Raw genomic sequence first — 25841 nt, 5'->3', positions numbered from 1 at the left:
CTTTTGAACTCATATTTTTCTACTCCAAAGGCTATGCTTTTAAGCACTTGACAACACTATGCTATCTCCACACCAAAACTAGTCCTATTGTATAGCCAAGATTGCCAAGCCTAGGTTAGCCAATGAGAGCAACATGCATTACTATATATAGAAGCCCTTAAAATAGTGACTGGCACAGGGTAAATGCTCTATAACTACTAACATTTACTAAGCACACCTTACAACTATTAAATAATTTAATCTTCCTAAAAATTCTGTGAGGTAGGTATTAGTAGAATGCTCTGGATTCTGGGCTTCTAGGTTCTTGGCTATGTCACATAAAAGAATTTAAGGCCATGCCATAGGGTAGGCAAGGGAGTAAAGAGTTGATTAAGAAACAAGAAAAGAAATGAATACACAACCTGTGGACATGCTACAGGATGAGTTGTGCATGTGGGGACCCAGGTTATACCTTTTTAAAGCCTTTCCTCTTTCTCTTTCCTAATGTTGGGGAGGGTCCCTGTTGGAGATTTGAACCTGATTATTTAACTGTTCATCAATGTGCTTTTGGCTATGCCACAAATCACTAGCATTTTTATGCCAATCATGCATGTATTGTTGAGTCTGAACAGTCTCATGCAAAGCGACAGCAGCTGTGATGATTCCAATTAGTCTCATTATACTAATTATTAGGAGTCCAACAAATCTCTTTGTCTGTTTCAGGATTTCTTGCGCCTTGTGAAGCAATAGCTGACTTTCCGGTGATGACTGCCATATTCAGTTCATTTGGATGGGAATCCATATACCTTGTCGTCTTCTGGCTATTGTGACAGTGTCTCCGTCCTGCAACACACTTTCTGACAGACATGTATACAAGGCATCATTACTTTTCATGATAACCACAGTCCAATTTTTTTGTTTGCATGCAAGGGGGACTTTTTCCAAACATAACAGTCTATGATGAAAAGGAAGGGTAAGATTATATATTTCCTTCCCTTCTTCATCAGGTTTTAAGGGTATTCTGTCATCTATAGGCCCAGGAAACACATGTGTCATTCAAAAATACAGGAAATGATGGGTCTCTCCATGTTAGAGCACATACTAGAGGTGGGTTAGGAATATATGCCCAATAAGTATGATTTTCACCTGCATGACCCAGAGTTACCATTAATATGATCAGGAGAGGAGAAATCATTTAATCCATCAAGCTGGCAGCCACATTTGTTCCCCGTCTTCTGTAATGACAAGAGCAAATCCTTGCCCCCATACTTTAAACTTTCCTTTTTGCCAAGTGTTAGTTAGTACATCTTTCCAATATATTGGTTGATGTTCAGCTGAGCCACACAAAACCTTTTCTTTATTCTTATTCAATGTATATCTGTAAATAAGTTTAAAGTCTGTAGAATCATTTAATAATGATCTTAAGTAATCCAAAGTATTTCTTAGTTTTTCTGTTGTATCACATTGTAGAGAAGTCATTCCTTTTAACCATTCCTGTAGAGTAAAATAACCCATGTTCTGTGCATCTAATTTCCAGGCCAGGACAAGCATAACTACATTTTCTGGTTCAACACCAATGTCTTCATAAAATTTCTCCATGCCTTCAGGACCTACAACATCTGTACCTGCATATTCATAGAATCACTCTAAGCACGGCTTACTTGAAAAGGTTTCTTCTCAGTCTTTACTCTAGTTGAATCATATTTTCTATACATACTATCATGTCTACTTTTCTTGGCAGATAAATCATCTCCAGAGGCAGGTCTTCTCTTTTTTCTTGGCGGCATCACTTTACTAAAGCAGTTCAAAGAACTGCAAGACCGAAGACTTCCTGTTTGGTGATTGTCTTGGCCTACATCTTCTGTTAGATTTACCTTATTAAGGGCATGGTAGATCTTATGAATATTTGCCAGTGTTGAGAGATGAGATTTCAGCTGAAAATTGACAGCAGCGGCATCCGAGTGCATTTTCGGACAGCTCACACCCTTGCTGGCCGCCCAGGCTCCTGCGCTCGCCTCATGGTACCTCCGCTGGCTCTCAGCAGTCCCCAGCTGATTATTGTTCTGATTGGTTGCCCACCTGTTAATCTCAGGGGTCCAATGAGGGACCTTTTATTTGGAGGTATTGGGGCTTCCCGTTGAACATGGAAAGAGTTCCAAATGGGACCTCTTGGCTGGGACCTAGATGGGGTCTTTCTGGCTTTCTTAGTAGCAGGGAGTTTCTGGGTGGGGTCTAATGGCCATATTCTCTGCTGGGTCTGTTGGATCTCCCCTCTTTTCCCTATACTAATCTTCCTCAACTCCCCCCTCAGAGAGTTTGCACCCTTATTCTAAAGGGGGAGCTGAAGGGTGATGGTCATTCTTCTGTAGCTGCTTCCTACTGCTAAAGGGGAGTAGGCCTTGCCTGACAGAATATAAAACCCTCTGGCTATTTGCTATTGAGGTTGAGGGAAGATGAGTCCAGCACCACAGATGAAGCTGGATGAAATCCCTGCATGACTAATATCTTTTTCTGCAAGGTATTGATTCTGGAAGAAATAAACTTAGTTAGAATTTAAGTTACATGGTCCTACTAAAAGGATAAAGAAGATGGTGGCAAGCAGGCCCAAAAAGGGGGTCAGCCATGACACTAGACCATGAAAGTGAGAAAAGTCAGGTGACTTCAGAGGCTGCATCCTCCCAACATTGATGGGAAACAGCAGTCTTCCTTGAGTTCTTTTATGTTGTTGGTTAACTCTAGGGAGAGATTGTGGTAGACCTGCTGGATTTGGTAAAAATTGCCAATCCCAGTACCCATGGCAGTGGTTATGCCTAGGAAAGCTAGGAGATGTATGAAGAGATTCGCTGTCCTAGGCATAAACTCACAAAGACAGTATAGGCAACAAGACAAGCATATAGCAAGCAAAATAAGGACAGTACTTTAAGAGAGCCATTCTTTTATCTCATAGACTCATTCATTAACTACTGAGAAAATGTATTAAGTTTACCATGACTTTTTTTTTTCATTAGTGAGGTACATTTATTGCAATTGATGATCATATTTTGCAGCATTGACACTAAACATGGATTGAAGTTTACATTGTAGTTCACACTCTCTCCCACCCAATTCTGTAGGTTTTGGTACGATTTATAATGGCCTGTATCTATCCCTACCATGACTTTTTAACATGTTCAATATCCTTCTGCATATGATCTAGAATAGAAGATATTATATTCATCAGGTAGATAGGTATAACACTTAATACTTGTCAATGTACAGGTTCCTTTTTGAGCTGCAGTTAATAGATCTAAGCTCCAGGTCTGCAATGCCTTACATGTTGTCTCTCCAGAGGAGCAGGCCATATTGCCAATTGTGTTTAAGTTCTACTCACATCACTCTGGTAATTACTGCTCTACTTGGTATGTCCTTCACCCAGCTGGCATACTGTATCACTACTGGCCCTCAGAGGGAAGCTCCAGTGTTTCACCAGCCTGGTGCATAGCACTCTTCGACACTATGAAACAGAGTCAATGAAGGCAATGTCCGTTTTAAGTCTGGCTGTATCAAGCCATCGCTAGCTGTTGCAGGACTCCAAAACTGCAATGTACTCTCCATCCACTTTAGGAGCATGTCCAGATGTGGTAGATATTTTTATTGTTTTAGGGTCCAGAGTGACCAACCTAGCCAATAACTCAAATGGAAAGGCATGATGCAGGATGCTGAAGGCCTGGTTTGAATGCACAATGGAGTTTGACAATACTGAAGTCTCTTTTAATTTTTATATACTTTCTAAACACTTCCAATGCAACGTATAACACATCAAATGAACTTAACTATTTTTATTACTTTAATTTTCACTTTTATACCTTTACCATGGTTACATTAATTAACAGGTATTTTACTTTAGCAGCAGAGGGAAAACTACTTTCTCCATTATTTTATGAAAACCAAAGATTTCCAATGGAATCAAGATTATCTTTCCTTACCATCACTTTAATATGCAGATTGAGGTGATCTCTGACTGGTTTCTCTGTTATAAACTACTTTTTATCATCAATCAGTTTAGGTTTCTAATTCCTGAATTAGCCATTCAAGTACTTGATTCTTAGCTCTCTGGCCTAGAAGGTAGAGTTGTGACATATCCCACCTAAACCTTCCCTCATAGCTCTTGCAAAGAAGAAGCCTTGAGGGCTGGGTAGGTCAAATAACTTGGAAAAAACATTTTTCCTCTCCCAGTAGTTTCTATATTTATATTTCTATATGACCTTTCCATCCTACTTAGCCTAAGTTGGGCTTCAGTAATATTCATTCACATGTATGCTTATTTAATTTTTAATAATTTGAATAGAGCCCTTAAGAATTTTCATTGTTAATTAGATATTACCATCCCAAACTATGAAAATATACATTGAACAAATAGACACAAATAGAGAGTTAGACACAAACACATAACTCACTAATGTTACTTATAATTTTCATTCTTTTACAAAATAAGCTTAATTGTAAAATAACATTATATCCAAATAATCTCTTTGAAGGCTATTTCTAATTAATCTGCACTGTGGCCATGCAGTTTTGCATAAGAATTTCCTTCTTTTTAGTCATTGGCTTATAACCAAATTTTTCCCAATGCTTTAAAATGCAGTCTACATTTTCCTTTACTTCAGAGCCTTGCTTATTTCCCATTTCAATTTTGACAGATGTTGGTTGAGAAATACAAATTCCAGTATATACTCACTGAGGTCATTGAATTCTTAAGGAACACTTTTTTTTTCTCATGACCTATTGCTTCGAAAATTCTTGGTGTTTAAGGTGGAATATACCTACTCTCCAGTCCTTGGAGATAACAGGACTCTGGCAGCTGCTGGACTGGAAGACTAGGTGCCTAACACTGAGGGCTGAAGTTTCCATGAGGCAGCAAGTCCCTTAAAGTTTGTGGGGTCCCTCTGCACTCTTGTTCAGAGCAGGAAAATTGGAATCCACACCTGAATAATCAAGAGAGAAAGCAGGGCTTCTAACACCAGTGGAAAGACAGGAGACAGGGGTGTCTCAAATTTGCCTTTCTCTAAGCCATGGGGAGCAGAAGTTTCCATGGATTCAAATAGGGGAGAATAGAGTGGCTACCATTACAAAGGTTAGCAAGTGCACCCAAGGGTAAGGCCAGTCCTAAAATAACCATAAGCAAAGGCAAACTCAGTTTAGAATGATCACAATAGGAGGTCTAGGGGAGAAGCTAGTCTTAAAATAACCACAATCAATGTATAATTACCATTACTACAGGAAGCATATGCAAGGGTGAGTTTTGACCTGAAGTAACCATAAATAAAGGTAAATTAGTCTAAGATTACTATCACAACAGTAGGTCTAGGCTAAATCTACCCAGTTATAGCAATTTCAGGTATCATACTTTTGCTGTTTTATAATAAAGCCATCAATATAATGATCTTAACTCTTAGTTACAATTCCTAGTTTCTACTTCAAAATGAATTGAGCACTGTAGCAGTTTGATAAGGTTATAAATTCCAAAAATAGATATTGGATTATGTTTGTGATCTGGTCTGTACCTGGGCATGATTAAGTTATGATTAGGGCTTTGATTGGGCCACGTCATTAGAGTGTTGAGGTCCCACATTTTGGTGGGTGGGGACTCACAGATAAAAGACATAACAAAGGACAGAGTTGAGGGTTTTTGATGCTGGAGTTTTGATGTTGGAGTTTGATGCTGATGCCTTAAGCTAGAGCCCAGGAAATAAGCACACAGAGGAAAGAGAAGCAAGCCCCAGGAAAAAAGGAACCCTGAGGTCAGGAAGAAGCAAGCCCTGGGAAGAGAGGAACCCTGAACCCAGAGAGAAGCAAGACCCTGGAATAGAGGAACCCAGGAAGCCTGAACCCTCGCAGATGTCAGCAGCCATCTAGCTCCAACACATGAAAACAGACTTTGGTGAGGGAAGTAACCTATGCTTTATGGCCTGGTCTCTGTAAGCTCCTACCCCAAATAAATACCCTTTATAAAAACCAACCAATTTCTGGTATTTTGCATCAGCTCCCCTTTGGCTGACTAATACAGGCACTTTCATTTATTAACTAAGCAACTAAAACAATTTTATCAGTAACATTGATGTTGCTAAGTTTCCCACTTTTCTGGCAATTGAACTAATTCCACTTATGATTTCTTTTTTAATTTTTTAAAATTTATCTTTTTAAAAAAAGATATATAGATCACACAAAATGTTACACTAAAAAATATAAGAGGTTCTCATATATCCCATTCCCCACACCCCTACTCCTCTCATATCAACAACTTCTTTCTTTAGCATGGTACATTCATTGCATTTGATGAATACATTTTGGTTATAGTTTATGTTGTAGTTTACACTCTCTCCCAGTCCATTCATAATCCCAGTGGGTTATGGCAGGATATATAATGTCCTGCATCTGTCCCTACAATATCATTCAGGACAATTCCAAGTCCCAAAAATGCCCCCATATCACACCTCTTTTTCCCTCTCCCTGCCCTCAGCAACTCCCATGGCCACTGTCTCCACATCAATGATACATTTTTTTCCATTGCTAGAGTCACAATAATTCTATAGTAGAATACCAATGTATTTTATTCCTCCATCCTGGGGATCCTCGGATGGTGATGCCCATTCCACCTCTCAATTGAGAGGGGGCTTAGATCCTACATGGCTAATGGAGGGGATTCTCCTGCTTGCAGTTGTAGACTCAGTCCCTTGGTGTGGTGGTTAACCACCCTCACCTCCTTATTAGTGGACCTGGGTAATTCCAACAAACTGGAGAGTAGGTATTGCAACTCTGCTGAGGCTCAGGACCCAGCTTGCACATGGACAGTACAGAGATTCAAGTCTCCTGAGCATACAACCACAGGTTTAGTAAAAGTGACAGAAGAGGCATGAGTAGGGAAGTCACACCTGAGTCCAACTCCTTCACCTCAGAAGCACAAATTCCAAAGTAGAGCCCACTGGCAAGGCACTGAACTGCAGAGCTATCTTCCATGATGTAGGACCTGGGTGTCTCTGTAGCCCTCAGGAGAACCACTACCTGGGGTTGTATCTACTTTGGCTGTCTTTGAGTTCCTGCTGAGATATGCATAAGCATGACTCCTCTGATGATCTCCCAATTCATTTTGAAGTCTCTTAGACATATAAACTCATTTGTCTTTACCATTTCCCCCTTTTATTCAAGATCTTTTTCTAGTTGCATCACCAGCCGGTGCTTGGTTGTAATCCCTCGGCGCCAGGGAGACTCATCTCCGGGAGTCATGTCCCATGCTGGGGGGAAAGTAATGCGTTTATACGCTGAGTTTGGCTTAGAGAGTGACCACATTTGAGCAACATGGAGGCTCTCAGGAGGTAACTCTTAAGCATTGTGCAGCTCTAGGCCAAGTTGAAATTTTAAGCACACAGGCTCATAAGCAAAGTCATCAGTATCAAGGGCCCATCATTGGACCATCCTTCTTCAGTGGTCTTTGCCCTTGCGCTTGGGGGTTTGTTGCTGTTCCATTGGGGAATGCAACAGAGCTCCTCAGGATGGGAACTAGGCACTCCTTCAGTTGTTGTGTGAAACTCTGTCCACTATGTCAGTACCCAACGAACACCCAAACAAATCTATATACCCTATATGCATGCCCTGGAAATCTCCCTCCTACCCATGCATCCCCCATCAATGACATCCCACATCAATGCTCCTCCTGTGTCATAGTGAAACCTCTTTGTGATCCAACACTTCTTCAAAAATGAAGCCAAATACATTACCAAATTAAATTAATAGGAAAATGAAATAGTAATGATAGGTTTAAATATTCAAAATAAAATACATAATAATTTAGAAAAACTAAAATAAGGTAAAAAATAAATTGGGGCTTTAAAAAATGAAAAATATAAAAAATTTTTTTTGATGTTTTGCCTTCCATCACTATAACAGGTGTTTCTGTATATGTACAATGGCAAGGCAATCTTCCATTTCCTCCTCAGTGTCTTACATCTTTTTTTTTTATGACTTCAAAAAAGTTTTAGGTCACAGTAAAGTCATATATAGAATACAGAGGGCTCCCAAATACCCAACATCCTCCCCCCCGCCCCCCTCCCCAGCAATGATCTTTTTCCATGTGGATGTTACATTTGTTGCAACTAATGTACAAATATTTAAACAGAACTACCAACCATGGTTACATTATGGTTTACATTATGGCTTACATTTTAGACTGTACACTTTTATAAATTTTTGGTTACATTATGGTTTACATTTTACACTATTCAACATGGCCTGTATCCATCAATGCCCAATCATGCAGAACACCTCCATTGCCCACCAGTTACCCACTTTTCCATCTACTTTATTCCTTCTCCCCTGCCCCCAGGGCCCACAGTGACAACCAAGCTCTATTGCCTGAAGGGCAAGATCCATAGATACCTGCAACAATGCTGAGGGCCTGACACACTAGTCTGTCCTCCCCCACTGGGAGCCACCCATGCTCTTGAGAGACACCCTACCCTCTGTTTGAGAAAATGAGACCTCCACAGATGGGGGTACAACACCTTCCTGCTCATTGCATGGGTCTCCACCCACTGATAGAGCACACTATGAGAAGATGAGCACTCACACACTCCCTAGAAGCCTGCTCAGGTGCACCCTGTGTCAGATGCCCTCCATCAAACACCTTAAACACATAACCCTTCCTTATTGTATTTTCTAAAGAGTTTTCTCAACATTATAGTTTCAACCACATACCTGACAATCTCCTGTGTTCACCTGCTCCCCCCCCAGCCCTTCCCCCAATTCCATGGACCATCTGACCCATCCTACCAAACCTAGCCACCCTCAAGCCTGCAAAGCCCAACCCAATAGTATCCCGATACCCCTGTCTTATCTCTTCACTGCACAACTACTTACCTCCACTTTATCATAGATTTCACCCATGTGGGCATTGGCTCATAAACTTCCTCTCCCCCCACCCCCCCGCCATTTCCTGTAATCCTATCTTCTACTCTCCTGCTGTCTGAGACAGATTTGCCTAATTCATATCACAGAGGTCATGTATTATTTGTCCTTCAATGCCTGACTTGCTTCACTCACCATAAGGTCTGATGCTCGCAAGGAGTGCCATGCCACACAGGGGTGTGCCCCACGTAGGGGAGCCCCATGCACAAGGAGTGCACCCCTGCAAGGAGAGCCTGCCCAGGAGTGGAACCGCACACACGGAGAGCTGACACAGCAAGATGATGCAACAAAACGAGACACTGATTCCCAGTGCCACTGACAAGAATGCAAAGTGGACACAGAAGATCACATAGTGAATGGACAGAGAGAGCAGACAACGGGGTGGGGGGCGGGTGGGAAGGGGGGGAGAAGGTGAGAGAAAGAAAAAAAAAGATTCATCCATGTTATCCCGTGAGTTAGTACTATATTCCTTCTTACAGCTGAGTAGTATTCCATTGTATGTATATACCCATTTTGTTTATCCATTCATCTGTTGATGGGCATTTGGGTTGCTTCCAACTTTTGGCATTAGTGAAAAATGCCGCTATGAACATTGGTGTGCAAATACCAGTTTGTGTCCTTGTTTTCAGTTCTTCTGGATATATACTCAGCAGTGGAATTGCTGGGTCAAATGGCAAATCTATAGTTAGGTTTTTGAGGAACTTACAAACTGTCCTCTACAATGAGTGGATACTTCTACATTCCCACCAGCAGTGTATGAGTGTTCCCATTCCTCCACATCCTTTCCAACACATGTAGTTCTCTGATTTTTTAACAGCCACCAGTCTAATGGGTGTAAGATGGTATCTCATTGTAGTTTTGATTTGCATTTCCCTAATAGCTAGTGATGTTGAGCATTTTTTCATGTGCTTTTGAACCATTTGTATTTCTTCTTTGGAGAAGCATTTGTTCAAATCTCTTGCCCATTTTTAAAATGGGTTGTTTGTCTTTTTATTTTTGAGATATAGAATTTCTTTATATATGCTGATATTAGGTTCCTATCAGATATATGGTTATCAAATATTTTCTCCCATTGGGTAGGCTGTCTTTTCACTTTCTTGATAAACTCCTTCGAGGTGCAAAAGATTTTAATTTTGAGAAAATCCCATTTATCTATTTTTTCTTTTGCTGCTCATGCTTTGGGTGTGAAGTTCATGAAGCCATTTCCCATTACAAGATTCTGTAGATGCTTCCCTACATTTTCTTCTGAGGTCTTTATAGTCTTGGCTCTTACATTAGGTCTTTGATCCATTTTGAGTTGATTTTTGTATAAGGCATGAGATAGTATTCCTCTCTCATTCTTTTGCATAAGGATATCCAGTTGTGTGAAAAAGGCCATTCTCTCCCAGTTGAGTGGCTTGGTGGCCTCATTGAATATCAGATGACTATATATGCAAGGATCTATATCAGAACTCTCAATTTGGTTCCATTGGTCAGTTTGTCTCTCCTTGTGCCAATTATCATGCCATTTTGACCATTAAAGCTTTGTAGTGTATTTTTTAAAGTCAGGTAGTGTGATTCCTCTGATTTCATTTTTCTTTTTCAATATGTCTTTGGCTATTTGGGGCCCCTTTTCCCTCCAAATAAATTCATAGTTAGTTTTTCCAGTTCATTAGAAAAATGCTGGGTTGATTTTTATTGGGATTGTGTTAAATCTGTAGATCATTTTGGGTAGGATAGACATCCTAATGATATTTAGTTTTTCCTATCCATGAATAGGGAGTATTGTTCCATTTATTTGAGTTTTCTTTGATTTCCTTTAACAGTGTTGTGTAGTTTTCTGTGTTTGAGTCTTTTACATCTTTAGTTAGATTTATTCCTAGGTTTTTAATTTTTTAATGTACTATTATAAATGGTATTTTTTCTTGATTTCCTCCTCAGATTGCTCATTATTGGTGTACAGAAATGCTACTGATTTTTGTGCAGTGATCTTATAACCTGTGACTTTACTAAACTTTATAAGTTCTAGAAGCTTTGTTGTAGATTTCTCAGGGCTCTCTATGTATAAGATCATGTCATCTGCAAATAGTGAAATTTTGACTTCTTCCTTTCCAATTTGGATCCCTTTTATATCTGTTTCTTGCCTCAGTGCTTGAGCAAGTACTTCTAACACAATGTTAAATAGAAGGGGTGCTAGTGGGCATCCTTGTCTTGTTCCTGATCCTAGAGGGAAAGATTTTAGGACTTCATGATTGTATCTGATGTTATCTGTGGGTTTTTCGTATATACCCTTTATCATGCCTAGAAAGTTTCCTTCTATTCCTATCTTTTGCGGTGCTTTTATCAAGAAAAGGTGCTGGATTTTGTTGAATGCTTTTTCCATGTCTATAGATATGATCGTGTGATCTTTTTCTTTCAATCTCTTTATGTGGTGTATTACATTGATTGATTTTCTTATGTTGAACCATCCTTGCTTACCAGGGATGAAACCCACTTGGCCCTGGTGTATAATTCATTTGATGTGTTGTCAAATATGATTAGCAAGTATTTTGTTGAGGGTTTTAGAATCTAGGTTCATTAGAGAGATTAGTCTGTAATTTTCCTTTCTTGTGATGTCTTTGTTTGGGCTTTTGTATTAGGGTAATGTTGCCATCATAGAATGAGTTAGGCAATGTTCCTTCTATTTCAGTTTTTTGTAGGAGTTTAAGCAAGATTGGTGTTAATTCTTTCTGGAATGTTTGGCAGAATTCGCCTGTGAAACCATCTGGCCTTGGGTTCTTCTTAGTTGGGAGGTTTTTAATGGCGGATTCTATCTCTTTACTTGTGATTGGCTTGTTGAGATTACCAATTTCTTCATTCATCAATGTAGGCTACTTATGTGTTTCTAGGAATTTGTCCATTTCCTCTAAATTGTCCTTCTTGTTGGCATACAGTTTTTCAAAGTATCTTCTTATGATATTCTTTATTTCTGTGAGGTTGGTGGTGATATACCCTTTCTCATTTCTTATTTTGTGTATTTGGGTCTTCTCTCTCTTTTTTGTTGTTAGTCTAGCTAAGGGTTTGTTGATTTTATTGATCATCTCAAAAAAATAGCCCTTTATTTTGTTTATTTTTTCTAGTGCTTTCTTATTTTCTATTTCATTTAGTTCTGCTCTAATTTTTGTTCTTTCTTTCTTTCTTCTTCTTTTGGGGTTAGTTAGTTTGTTTGTTTGTTTTACAAATTCCCCCAAATGTGCAGTTAGGTCTTTGATTTTAGCTCTTTCTTCTTTTCTAATATATGAATTTATGGCTATGATTTTCCCTCTCAGTACAGCTTTTGCTGCATCCTATAAGCTTTGATATGTTGTGTTGTCATTTTTATTAGTTTCAAGGTAGTTACTGATTTCTTTTGAGATTTTCTCCTTGAGTCACTATTTGTCTAAGAATGTATTGCTTAACTTCCACATCTTTGCACCTAATCTGGTTCTCTGGCCCTTACAGATTTATTGCTTCATTCTGTTGTGGTCTGAGAAATTATTTTTTATGATTTCAATTTTTCTGAATTCATTGAGATTTTCTCAGTGGCCTAGAATGTGGTCTATCTTGAAGAATGATCCATGTGTGCTTGAGAAGAATGTATATCCTGCTGTATTTGGGTGTAGTGTTCTGTATATATCTGTTAGGTTTAGATCCTCTAACCTTTGCTTCTTTATTGATTCTGTTGAGATGTTCTCTCTAATTTTGATAGTTGTGTATTAAAGTCCCCCACTATAAATTTTGATGCATCTATTCCCCCCACTTAGTTTTTCCAGTGTTTGCCTCATATATTTTGAGGTGCACTGGTTAAGTGCATAAATGTTTATGATTGGTCTTTCTTCTTGAAAGATTACCCCTTTTACTAATATATAGTGCCCATCTTTGTCTCTCACAATAGTTTTGCATTTAAGGTCTATTTTGTCCAATATTTGTATAGTTACTCCTGTCCTTTTTTGGTTATTGTTTGCTTGTAAGATTGTTTTCCAGCAATTCACTTTCAACCTCCTTGAATCCCTGGGTCTAAGGTGGGTTTCTTGTAGACAGCATACAGATGGGTCATATTTCCTTATCCATTCTCCTAATCTGTGTCTCTTGACTGTTGAGCTTAATCCATTATCATTCAGTGTTATTACTCTCAAGGAATTACTTACATCAGTCATATTTTCTTTGGGTTTGTGTATTTCATATGCTATTTATAATTTCTCTTTTTGTCTTTTTAGTTGTTCTTACACTCTCCTCCAACTCTGCCTCTCCTGTTTTTTTCTTTCAACCTGCAGAACTATCTTAACTATTTCTTGAAGGGCAGGTTTCTTATTGGTATACTCTCTTAGTTACTGTTTATCCATGAATATTTTGAACTCTCCGTCATTTTTGAATGCCAGCTTTGCTGGATAGAGTATTCTTGGCTGGAAATTTTTTTCTTTCAGTACCTTGACTATGTCATACCACTGTCTTCTTGTCTCAGTGGTTTCAGGTGAGAAATCAGCACTTAATCTTATTGAGCTTCCCTTGTATGTGATGGTTCTCTTTTCTCTTGCTGCCTTAAGTATTTTCTGTTTGTCTTGAGCATTGGATAATTGGACAAGTATATGCCTTGGAGTAGATCTTTTTGGATTTATACCATTTGGGGGTGCGCTGTGCCTCCTGGACATGTACATCCATCTCCCTCAATAGGTTTGGAAAGCTTTCAGACATTATTTCCTCCAACACCCCTTCTGTCTCCTTTCCCTCCTCTTCTCCTTCTGGGATGTCTATAAGGCTTAGGTTTGTGTGTTTTGTGTTGTCATTCAAATACCTAAGTCCCTTTGGATTTTTCCATTTTTTTATGTATCAATTCTACTATCTGTTTGATTTCAGATGTACTGTCTTCCACATCACTAATTCTTTCCTCGGCCTGTTCAAATGTTCTGTTGTTTGCTGAGAGTATCTTTATGATATCTTGGACTGTGCCATTCATCACCATCGTATCCATTATCTTTTGGTGTATATTTATAATTTCTTCAGTATGCTCTCCAAGTGTTTTCTTAATATCCTTAATCTCTTCCTTCTCTTCATTAAGTTGGTCCATGATGTTTATTTGCACAGCTTTGATTAGTTGCTCAATATTTTGCACCTCTTCCTGGTTTTTAGTTTGTTCATTGGACTGGGCCATGTCTTCCTTATTATTGGTATGGTTTGTAATTTTTTGTTGATGTCTGGTCATCGTTTTATCTTGATGGGTTTTTTCAGTTGATTAGCCTCTCCCTCTAGTCTTGAGTTTTATTTAGTTGCTGGGGTTTTTTGTGTGTGTTAAGTTTTCTTCTTGACATTTTGTTCTTATTCTCTTTTCTTGTTGACATCTAAGTTCCCTTGAAGGAAAAAGATTAGGGCCAGGGAAAACAAAAGAGGTAAGAAAAGAAAAAGTATAATAGTAATGTTGATAGTAAAAAGTAGTAGAAAACCGTATAAGACCTAGGAGAATGAATATTAAACTCATGTAAGCAGTGTCAAGTTATAGGAATAAAAAAGTGGAGTACCTACAAGGATGGGAAACTGTATATGGAGAAGAATATCGTATGAATTAAAAGGCCAGTGTGATAAGGAGAGAGGGAAAGAGAAAAGAAAGGCCAAAAACAGAAAGAGTTAATAAAAGGTAGAAAATAGAAGTGTTACAAATAAAAAGCCAGAAAACTTTGGGACTAATCAAAGAGAGGTGAAATGTAAGAGCAACAATAGAAGGTGGAAGATAGAAAGATGTAGGAGGGAAAAGAGACAGCATTGGTAGCTAAAATCAGTACACATGGAATAGAGGAAATCAAGGAAGAGGAAACACAGCAAACAAGAAACACCTGATTAGGCAGCACCTAATCAGAATAAGAAAAGAAAAGGGGGTGGGATAAAGAAGGACAAAGACTAGAAAACAAACAAACAAACAAAATCAGACAAACTCATAAGCAAGGAGTCAACCAAATACTAAGAATAAACAGACTTCCCTCATAAGCCCTGTGCAGCTTGTTATGCTGCCAGTGTTTATCAATCAATTACCCTGCAGTTTTCTCACTACAGATTTTGAAGTGGGTTTTAGTTAGTATACTAAGTTAAATTATATAAAAAAAAGTAATCTTTTTTTTTAGGAAAAATAAGAGACCCAAGGGAAGTTAAAACAAAGATAATGTCTATATTTTCACTGTCCTAAAATATCAGCTAGATATTTAATATCCCAGTGTATCACTACTCTATGAGGAGCTGGGAATTGAATTAGAGACCTTGTATATTCAATGTGAAATTCCTCCTCTGAGCCAAACCTTTCTGCTGGGTTGATTAGCTTTTCAATCCTGGGGTGGGATTAACTCTTTGCAATTGGATAAACTGCTAATTAGGAATCTGTCTCCCTTTCTCCTTTTTTTCTAACTGCTTTCTCTCCCAGGGCAGCAGGAAGCAATAACCTATGTGAGAGTTCCCTTTTGAAATTCAAATGGGAGCCTGGTGACTTAATTTACCACAGAAAAAAATGGCTCTCAGTCTCTTTGAGAGAGAGCACCCACACCTTGTTGGGAACCCTAAATATGCTCTTGGAAGCTTACTAAGCACTTCTTACTGTCCGCCTCCCTTAGCTGAGTTGCACAGAACTAGTTAATTGCCTGACTCCACCTTCTCCCAGACCAATTTTCCCTATCCAGGGAAGTTAGGTAAATCAGGCTGCTTCAGCAGATTTGCTTCTCCTCTTTTCCTGGTTTCTCTTCAAGCCAGCTGTTATGCTCCTCAAAGCTCAAAAAAAGGGGGTCCAGACAAAAGAATGCATACTCAGGGGATCCCTCTCCACCTTTCACCAGAACCCTCTCACTCTTGGAGTTTGTCTCTTCCAGCTGACTGGCAAGAGTTAGGGAACATGGCAGTTTCCTGCCCTGAGGGAGAAGCTTAGCTGTCCCACAGCTCCAGCCTCAAGTGCCAGAAACCTATGGTTTTACCTTGAGCAATCACTCTTTTTGTTGCACTCTTTCCAGATCGATGCCCTGAAGCCTCCTGCTTTGTGGGTTCCCAAAACAACTCAGTCAGGCAGGATTTTGCCCTTACTCAGTCTTTTTTTTTTGTAGGAGAGATGATGTGGGTGCACTTACTCCAATGCCATCTTGCCCCTCCTGTGATTTCTTTTATACATCAAATTCAATTGCAGGATAGTATTGAAATTTAAAGACTCATTTTCAGGTTACCTTTCATCTTTATCCATTTTGTAACTGGTGATCCCAAATCTGATTTACAAGTTCTCAGGCATGAACAGACTGAAAGTTAAGGGAAACAAACCTTAGAACAGAAGAGAGAATTTTACACACTTAGTATAAGGAAAGAACTGATGGAAGCCATTCTCCAGGAAATTTTTTATCTTAACTTACGGCATATGAAAGGTTCCTTATTCTATAGGAGAGAGGCTTAGTAAATGGCTTAGATCCTGATTTCCAATTTACTCCCATTATTAGGCACAAGTGAGGTTAGAAAGGTCCACAGTAGCAGGTTAGGTCCAATTAAGTGGCTCCCATGTTAAGAAATTAAAGATTTTACCTGCCACATCAAGGGTCACCAGAGTCTTCTCCTGGTTGATGGCTCACGTGTGATTTCAGGCCTCTTCTGTCCTCCCTGGAGCAAGGCCCCAGTGGTCCAGTTGCTTAGGAAGCTTGGGGCCAGGTTTCTGCTGATGTATAGCCTGGATTCAGATGGCCCTGAGGTGACAGTGCCTTTAATGGTGGCAGTTAAAAGGTAAGCCTGTCCCAGCCTTGCACCTGCTGTTCCTTACCTTCTCCATCTTGGTGGTATGGTGTCGATTGCTGAAAAGTGAGAAGGCTGTTTCTAAAAGGGAGTTAATGGAAGTCTGGGGACCCAGGGAAAGTTTGAGTTTGTTTTTGTTGTTTTTTTTTTTTGCAGATATCCAAGTCAAACAAGCTAATAAAGTGAATTCCTAGGAGGATCTGTCCTTCTTGAGTCAGTATCCAGCAGAGAGTATTTTTATTGCCTCAACTAGCTTTCCTTGAACTAAAGCTGGGTTTCTAGATTCAGCCTCTGAGTAATTTCCCTGAGTTTATTAAAATTAACCAGTGTGATAATGCATTTCCTCATCCCTTTAAGGAGACATGTGACCACATGGTCTCTGTCCCTCATATCTGCCTGTCCCCTCCTTTTTTCTTACACAGGTTAAACTGGATTCAGAGTCCCATGCAAAGCCTACTCTTGGCTGTACCGCAGCCATGTGGTGTGACAGGAAAAGATTAGCCTCTTCTGTTTAGACCATCAGTAGTCAGGTTGTCCCAGTTCCTGAGAGGACACTCCAATGTGGAATCTGCTGGAATGCTAGAGAAGCTGCCCAGTGTTCTAGGGAGAAATGGAAAAATATCTGCCAGCTGCTCTGGCATCCCAGATCACAGCCTGACTGAACTTTTAGCCTCCAAACCAAAGCACCCAAGCCACTTAAGTCTTAGGGGACATTTTGAGTTGCTTCTCTGGTTCCCAGTGTCCTGGAAATCACAGAGACCATGTGCCTGGGCATCCCTGGGGTGAACTAGGGCTTGGGAGATGTCTGGACCTAGGTTCCGGACCAAAGCTGCCAAGCTGAAATGTTTTCCCTAGAAGAGGGCTGGCTTGAAACCTTTATTTCGGCCTATTCTTGCAGAGGTCTTAGAAAGTGGCCATGGCAAAGGCCACTGCCAGGAACCGAGTTTGAGGTTAAATCAGACATTAAGAAGCACGTTAAGAAGCAGAGACTGAGCTGTGGCTTATAGGCAAACAGCCTTGGGGGACCCAGAGGAAATGGATTAAGAGCAGGTATTCTTAACCTTTTTTGTTCCATAGACCCCTTTGCCAGGCAGGTGAAAACCACAGACCCCTTACTAAGTCCACACTATACTACATATTATTTAATAAGTAATCATATTAACATCCCCACAAGAATGATTTTTTAAATTTCTATTCAAGCTCACAGACCCCTTGTTAAGAACCCATTAGGGAACTTCAGGGCTTCCTAGGGGCTGAGTAAAGAACAAACTTCCAGGCATGGCCCAGGGTGCGTGTCTTGGGGACTTCGCTAATAAAACAAAAGAGGGCACAGACAGAATTTAATTAAAAAGCCTAGATTCGGGAAGTGGACTTGGCCCAGTGGATAGGGCATCCGTCTACCACATGGGAGATCCGTGGTTCAAACCCCGGGCCTCCTTGACCCGTGTGGAGCTGGCCCATGCGCAGTGCCGATGCGCGCAAGGAGTGCCCTGCCACGCAGGGGTGTCCCCGTGTAGGGGAGCCCCACGCGCAAGGAGTGTGCCCTGTAAGGAGAGCCGCCCAGTGCGAAAGAAAATGCAGCCTGCCCAGGAATGGTGCCGCACACACGGAAAGCTGACACAAAATGACACAACAAAAAGAAACACAGATTCCTGTGCCGCTGACAACAACAGAAGCAGACAAAGAAGACCACGCAGCGAATAGACACAGAGAACAGACAACTGGGGTGGGGTGGGGGGAAGAGAAATAAATAAATAAATCTTTTTAAAAAAAAGCCTAGATTCACCAGTCTTCAGTTGGGACCCGGGAATGTCTCCTGCCATGGCTCACCAAATATGTCAGTGAATGGCTCTGGGTTGTGGGCTTCTCGGTTCTTGGCTTATAGAGCACAGAAAAAAATTCAAGTACATTCCAGAAGGTAGGCAAGGGAGTAAAGAGTTTATTAAGAAAGAAGAAAAGAAAAAAGAGCACATTGTGGGTGTGCTGAAGGATGAGTCATGCACGTGGGGCCCCAGGTCAGGCCTTGTTAAAGCTTTTCCTGCTCCCCTTTCCTAATGTCGGGGAGGGGGCCCAGCTGCTTACTGTTCTGATTGATTGCCCCACCTGTCAGCTCTCAGGGGCCCAATGAAGAGGCCCTTTGTTTTGAGATATCTGGGGCTTCCCCTTGATCCCAGAAAGAGTTCCAAATGGGACGTTATGGCCAGGATCTAGATGGGGTCTTTCTGGCTTTCTTAGTAGCAGGGGGTTTCCAGATGGAGTCTCATGACCATGTTCTCTGCTGGGTCTGCCAGGTCTTTCCTCTTTTCCCTATACCAACCTGCCTCAGTAGGTACTATTCTTACCCCCATTTTGCAAAGAGGAATTAAAGCACAAAGAAGTACAGTTATCTGCTTAAAGTCACTTGACCGGTGAGTGGTAGAACTGGCTCAGAGGCAGAGTTCTTTGCCACAGTGCTACAATTGTGAAATGCTGAATGACAACCTTGTTGCCAGACCAAAATGCTAAGCAGCAATTAACCTGCTGGTCCAAAATGGAGGTTTAGGAAAGGGACCAGAGGCAAGACCCACTTGCTTGTGAAGATCCATATGATATATGAACTAAATGTTTACTAAATGAGACAAACCCAGTCACAGAATGACCTAAGAGCAAAATCTCTTGCTTGGGAGAGCTGATGACACTGTGAGAAGTAAGATAATACTCTGATAGTGATTTTGAAATCCCAAATCATAATTAAGTGGAAAAGCCCTAAAGTCATCTTTGTGGGATAATGAATCATCTGAATTCTCCTATTTTCCTTCTTAGAAATTGGATAAGTCAGTGAGATAGCCAGACAGGGAGCCAGTCCACAACATTCACTGAGTCCCTTCTTGATGAAGTATTCTTTCTAGGGCCTTAACGTCCATAGTTGCAAAGATAGAAGCACTGTTTCTATTTAATGTTTACTAGACTGGGTTCTTAGGAAAAGCATTCTGTAAATTCCACACACTATCAAATAATAGGAAAAGTGATTTGAAGAATGACAAAACCACCACTCCCAAATTCTACACTACAATTTCAAGAGTAATTAAATCTGACTTACTGAAGTAGTCACGTCATTTAGGAGTAACTGCTGTTCTGTGACCATCTCACACAGCTGGCCCCAGCCTCCTGGGACTTTTTCTGAGCTATAATATTAAAGTGGAGCCTCTCTCTCTCATGTTTGTGAATTCATCTTGTTACACTCAGGCCTCCTACCCCTCCCTAACTCCTGACCTATCTTGACAGGAAAGGAAAGAGGACTATAGGTGATCATACATGTTTATATAAGCCACAAGGCTGCACAAACAAATTCTGAACTGGGTTAAAGGGCATTTTATAAATGGCTCTTATTTCTTTGCTTTTTAAATGGATTTTACAGGCCTAAAATCTGTTCCATATTCTTTTAAAAAAAAGTCCTTATTCATATTCTCAAGTGCTTTCTACCAGTGTTCCCCCTTATGTAATGCCACATCTCTGTTGATTAACTTGTATATCTTTTTTTATATTTTTATCACAAAGTGTATAGGTTTTAAAATAATGTGTTGACTTAAAAATAATGGATGTAAATTTTCCCTAGTGTCCCTCAACTTCCAATTAGCTAATAAGACTTTCTATTATTTCCATTGATAGGTTAAAATGCATTCCCTTTTAAAATACAATTTATTCTTTCACTTTGATGGGTTCTACTTTACACATGATAAGAAACAGTATTTTTTAGGCTACAAATACTTTTCTTCTTATGGTTTTGTGGAGATCAGAGAAAAATGGATTCGACCATTGGCTAGAAATGGAATTTCAGTAAGGGAGAAAAAGATGCTCATTACTTAGCAAGTCAAAAGAGAACCTTCTCTGGACCTCCTTATACCCTTTCAAAATGCAGTGTTGGAGTGGATGTAGTTGAGGTGGTTGAGCACTTGCTTCCCAAATGAGAGGTCCTGGGTTTGGTTCCAGTGCCTCCTAAAAACAAAAACAAACAACAAGCAAACAAAAGAAAAAACAAACTCAGAGGAGCTGGTATGGCTCAGTGGTTGAGCGCTGGCTTCCTACTTACGAGGTCCTGGGTTCAATCTCTGGCCCTGGTACCGCAAAAAAAAAAAAGAAAAAAAAAAGAAAAAGAAAAAGCAGTGTTAGCTTAAAAACAAATAGACCAAGGAAAAAAACCTCAGAAAGTGCTAAACGTTAAAAGCCGGTAATTCTTCTTGAGTACAATGTTTCTTAATGATAGTTAGTTGCCAGTTTTGACTTACAGATTTGGAACATCAGGAAGTTAAAGAAAACAGAGGTATTACCAATAATCCACTACAAACAATTGACTTGAATATATTTCAGAGTAACTGAAGTCATTATTTCTCTATTTTCCTTATTTGTAGTTCTCAAATATTGACTGAGTGGTGTTGACTTTTAGTTTGTCATGTTCTGTTCCCAGAGCCAAGACCAACTCACAGGTATTTATTTATTTGGCTACTTTCATCGTTAAGGCTGCCAAAAAGGATCCAGGATGGAACCAATGTAGGGTTGCAGATCCTTAAAATGGATAAAATTAAACACTGTACAAGAAATCATCTCATGTGTTTTCACAGCATTCATGTAAATAAAGGGACTATATTATTCCCACTTAATAGATAAGGACACTGAAGCACAAATGAGTATATTCAATATGTATTGAGCATCTATAACAGGAAAACACTTTCGTTGGAGTTTTGGAATATACATGGATAAATAAGCTATAGTTAATACCCTCTAAGTGATCACAATCCATTGGACGTGCTAGACTTTGAAAAATGCAATAATAGAGACACAGAATACAATAGAAGAACAGGGGAGAGGGTGACTTCTGACTGGAAGTTTTAGAAGGGTTTGTGGAGAGAGAATCTGAGCCAAGCCTGAATGAGTAGTAGGTGTTCCACAGAAAGGGACGGTGGAGTAGCAAGATAGTGAGCAAAGGCATGGAAAGGATTTAGGATGAGAATTTATGTTAATGATCTCATTAGGATTAAATACTTCAGAGGGTTTAGGTCTTTTTTAATTTATTTATCCCCCTCCCCTCATTGTTTGCAGTTGCTGTCTGTTCTCTGCGTCTGTTTGCTGTGTGTTCTGGGTGTCTGCTTGTCTTCTTTTTAGGAGGCACTGGAAACTGAACCTGGGACCTCCCACATGGTACTGAGATGCTCAATCACCTGAGCTACCTCAGCTCCCTAATTTGTTGTGTCTCTCATTGTCTTTCCTCTGTGTCTCTTTTTCTGCATCATCTTATTACGTCAGCTCGCGGGGCCAGCTTGCCTTCTCCAGGAGGCTCCAGAACCGAACCTGGGACCTCTCATGTGGTAAGTGGAAGCACAATCACTTGAGCCACATCCCCTTCCTTGTGTATGTCCTTGAATGTGAACTCTGATAGCAATGTAGAGGAAAGTAGGAGGGCAGAAAAATCATTTAGAAGGTCACTGCAATGGTTCAGGAATGAGGCAATGAAGTCCTGAAATGGAACAAAAGTGGGAACAGAAAGTTAGTGATTTGGAAGATAGCCGAGGTAGACACTATATAATATGGCAATTGATTGGGCATAGGCCATGCAAGAGGAGGATGCGTTGGTGATGATTCTGACTGATAATTTGAAACAGAGATCATATTATGTTTGAGCAACCCACAGGCCAGACATGGAAATTTCTATTAGGGAGGCAAAAATGTGGATCTAGAGATAAAGACGGATATTGATCTAGAAATCAACCATAAAAAGATAATAACTGAATCCATATTAGTAGAAGAAATCACAAGGGAGAATAGAGTACAAAGAGAAAAAAGGACAAAAAGAAAACCTTAAGAGGGTACCTGCATTTTAAGAAGTAGAGAAGGGTGGTGAAGGAAGAAGAGTTATTGATGTTGCCTGAATGGCTGCTCAGAAAGGTAAGAGAAGAATGCAAGGTGACAGAGGCCAATGAAGAAAAGTTTCCAGAAAAAGCTGAAAGATGCTAAGGGGAGGAATAAGAGACTTGCTGTGGTTATAAAGGCCACACCCAAGCTCCTAAACTGTGCACCGATTTACTGAATTATCACACAACAAAAATAATTTGTGTTTTCAAGAGGAACCTACTTGCCATTTTACCAGTGCTTAACCTGGGTCTCTATCATCAAAACTAATTGCAAGGTCTGGTCTCCGCCATAAAACTTTTTCTAACCACTGTAGCCCGCACCGCTCTCTCCCTACACTGAGCTCTTTAGACAGTAACTAAAAATGTTTTGAGCCTCAACGTCTTCCTTCATGCTGTACTGCGCAGGGGTTAGTTCTGGTTGGAATCTAATCCAGCAGTGTGATGAGTGCTTCTTCACCAATTTCTCTGCCCCTCGGTTTCCTCATTTGCAAAATGAGGATAATAGTATTTACCTATTAGAATTAAGAGTAAACGAGATAAAGCAAGTAAAGCCCTCACCACAATACCGTCAGAGGCCCAATTAATTTTGCTGTTATTGTTTTATAAACTTTCTGAGGGCAGGGGACTCCTTCAACAGGACTCCCTATGATATCAATAGGAACCTGAGGACCTGTGAGCCCTACCCCGCCAGTCCTGTGGGAAACGTCATTCGCAGGAAGAGGCATACATAGCTGACGGGTTCCCCCGGACTAGGCAACCTACGGAAGCAGGACCGGCCGCACGGCGTCGGGGCAGGAGGGATCCCTGGGACCGCCCGTGACACTCGGAGGGACCACACGTCCCAGAATGCAGCGCGCCCACCCGGGGTTGGAAATTTAGGGAGCAGGTTCCTGAATCGGACTGAGGAAGAGCCGAGGAGGAAGCAGTGCACACTGGGACTGGTAGTCCTCAGGTCGCAAGTTCGCTGGTTGGGGGAGGGTCAAAGCGAGAGGCCCCTCCTCAGTCCCGCCTTTTGTCCACGTCTCACTTCTCCTGGCCAATGCACTCTCCTGTCGCTGAAGGCAGCCCGGCTCCGATCCGGTCCCCTTTGGTCCTGAGGCTCAACAAGTTCAGCCCTACCCGGAAGTACCGTTGGGGAGGCGGTTTCCTAGACTACGACACCGGAAAGCTGGGGGAGGTGCTCCCGGGCTATTGAGGGCGGAGGGCGGTGGCAGCGCCAGCTCTGGGGACCGGCTCGGTGGCTTCGGAAAATAGCTCGGTGCCCGCGGCCGTGCGCGTTACTCCGCATACCGCCCTTTGCACGGCTCGCAGCCCCCTAGCCACCAGCGTCCGGCGATGTGTCCCACCCGCCGGGCGTAGCAGCTGCGCGTGCGCGGAACCGCGGGGCCATGAGCGAAGCCGGCGGCTGCTGGGGCTGTGGGTCTCCGGTTCCCCAGCGAGCGCCATGGAGCCTAGTGGCGGCGGCGACCGCACTCTGCCTGGTTTCGGCCACGTCGGTGTGGACGGCGGGGGCTGCACCCATGAGTAGGGAGGAGAAACAGAAGCTTGGGTAAGGGACCTTGGCTGCCTAGGGTGGGTTTCCCCTTGAAGCTGACCACAGGCGCGGTGCCTGTCATTGCGACTCGGGCGCGCAGTGGTCACTACTGTCGCGGCTGGGACGGCCGTCGCCGCGCGAGGACCCGGGTGGGCAGGGTCGGGGAGGTGGGGCCGCCGCCCGCGATGTGACCTCGGGGGACTGTCTGGGTTATATGTAGCTCGAACCGTCGGTGACAGGTGCCGGCTCCTTGACGCCAGCCTCTGGGTCTCAAGGCGGCTGCCAAGTCTTTGGCCATGCACGGGGCTACCTGTGATTGTCTTTGGTCGGAGGCATGTTTAGATTTCTGGCTAAGTGAGCTCCCATGTAGGAAAATGTTGCTGAGTTCACGGAAGTTAAGGAAATAGTGTTTACACCTGTTATGGAAAAGGGACGTTTATGGGAGCTTGAACTTTACACGTTTTGCTAACTTTCAGTGCTTTCTTATCCTGCATTTTCGTAGTAGGACAGAATATTTGATGGTATTATTTTTAAAAACCCGATTAAGTATGACTATTTATGCCCCTCAAATTAATTTTACCAGTCCTAAAGTTCATAAAAATTGTCAGTTTTATTGACAATATTTAATTAGAGTCAATAGTCTTAACATACAGAGAGGTACCACATATAAGTAAGGAAAAAGCCAAGAACCCAGTAGAAAGTGGGTAAAGGACAGAACAGTTAATTCACAGAAGAGGAATTGCAGATGGCCAGTAAACATGAAAAGTTACTCAACCTCACAAATATGAGATGCAGATTAAAACAATGAGATAGCTGAATTTTTCCCCATCAGATTAGTAAAAGTGAAACACGTGGATCCAGAATTGGCTTATTAAGGTGTGAGAGAACACTTGGTAGAAGTGTAAATTGCTGTAACTGGCAGTATCTGCTAAAATTTAAATTGTATATGCTCTGATTCATATTTCTACCCTAAAGAAATAAAAAAGCACTTCTAATATAATACAGAGATAAGGGTACAAGGATATGTATTTTGAAAGATCGAAACTATTCTTGGGAAGGAAATGTTACATTCTTGTTGTGGAACAATATTCATAGAATAAGGTTGAAGGTTAGAAGGCTATCCAGGATATATTCCCAAAACCAACAAGAACAAAAAAGCAAGCTGTAGAATAATATGTATGGTATTGTCCCATGTTTCAACTTCTTCCCTCCCATCCTTCCTTCCAGTAGAAAGATGGGGTTAGGATAGAGAGGAAAGGGAACTTCAGGTTTTATTTTATTTAAATAAATTATTTAAATTGTTATAGGAATGAGTATTGTGTTCGTTTTAAAATAAAACAAAATTCTTCTGATAGAAAATAAAGTATCAGCTATCAAACCCAAATGACCAGTAAACCCTAAAGAATTTTTTTAAAAAGATTTATCCCCTGCCCTCCCTCCCATTGTTTTCGTGCTTGCTGTCTGCTTTCTGTGTCCACTCCCTGTGTCTTCGTCTTGTCTGCTTGTCTTTTCTTTAGGCAGCACTGGGAACTGATCCTGGGACCTTCTGGAGTGGGAGAGGCTCAATCTCTTGCACTGCCTCAGCTCCCTGGTCTGCTGTGTCTCTTACTGTCTTTCCTCTGTGTCTCTTTTTCTTGCATCATCTTGCTGTACCAGCTCTCAGCACAGACCAGCTTTCCCCTCCTGGGCCAGCTTGCTGTGTTGGGCCAGCTTGCCTTCACCAGGAGGCCTTGGGAATTGAACCCTGGGCCTCCTATATGGTAGATGGG

At 41.1% G+C, this 25841-nt stretch overlaps 1 protein-coding gene, 1 long non-coding RNA gene and 1 pseudogene across 3 annotated transcripts in view; 1 reads left to right on the top strand and 2 right to left on the bottom strand.

Moving 5' to 3' along the window:
- LOC131273061 (uncharacterized) overlaps window positions 1–23348 on the bottom strand; it is a 51473-nt gene extending 28125 nt beyond the window's left edge. The window contains exons 1-5 of the long non-coding RNA XR_009180178.2: window positions 23222–23348; window positions 20723–20747; window positions 19733–20628; window positions 16450–16607; window positions 16104–16172 (exon numbers count right to left, since the gene is read on the bottom strand). This is a non-coding gene — a long non-coding RNA (uncharacterized lncRNA). The remainder of the gene's footprint in view (window positions 1–16103; window positions 16173–16449; window positions 16608–19732; window positions 20629–20722; window positions 20748–23221) is intronic.
- LOC131280810 (DCN1-like protein 4 pseudogene) lies at window positions 1183–1946 on the bottom strand (annotated as a pseudogene).
- A 279-nt stretch (window positions 23349–23627) lies between the features above and the next one.
- The window catches only part of EDEM3 (ER degradation enhancing alpha-mannosidase like protein 3), an 83563-nt gene continuing 81349 nt past the window's right edge, over window positions 23628–25841 (top strand). Inside the window, exon 1 of one of the 2 annotated variants that reach the window (XM_058274855.2) lies at window positions 23628–24087. In XM_058274855.2, the coding sequence (XP_058130838.1) occupies window positions 23927–24087 (161 nt within the window). In that variant the 5' untranslated portion in view covers window positions 23628–23926. The remainder of the gene's footprint in view (window positions 24088–25841) is intronic. The other variant, XM_058274854.2, reaches the window with a different exon arrangement.

Source organism: Dasypus novemcinctus, chromosome 13, assembly GCF_030445035.2.
Source record: "Dasypus novemcinctus isolate mDasNov1 chromosome 13, mDasNov1.1.hap2, whole genome shotgun sequence".
Lineage (NCBI taxonomy): Eukaryota > Metazoa > Chordata > Mammalia > Cingulata > Dasypodidae > Dasypus > Dasypus novemcinctus.
This window is presented reverse-complemented; position numbering and strand designations above follow the sequence as displayed.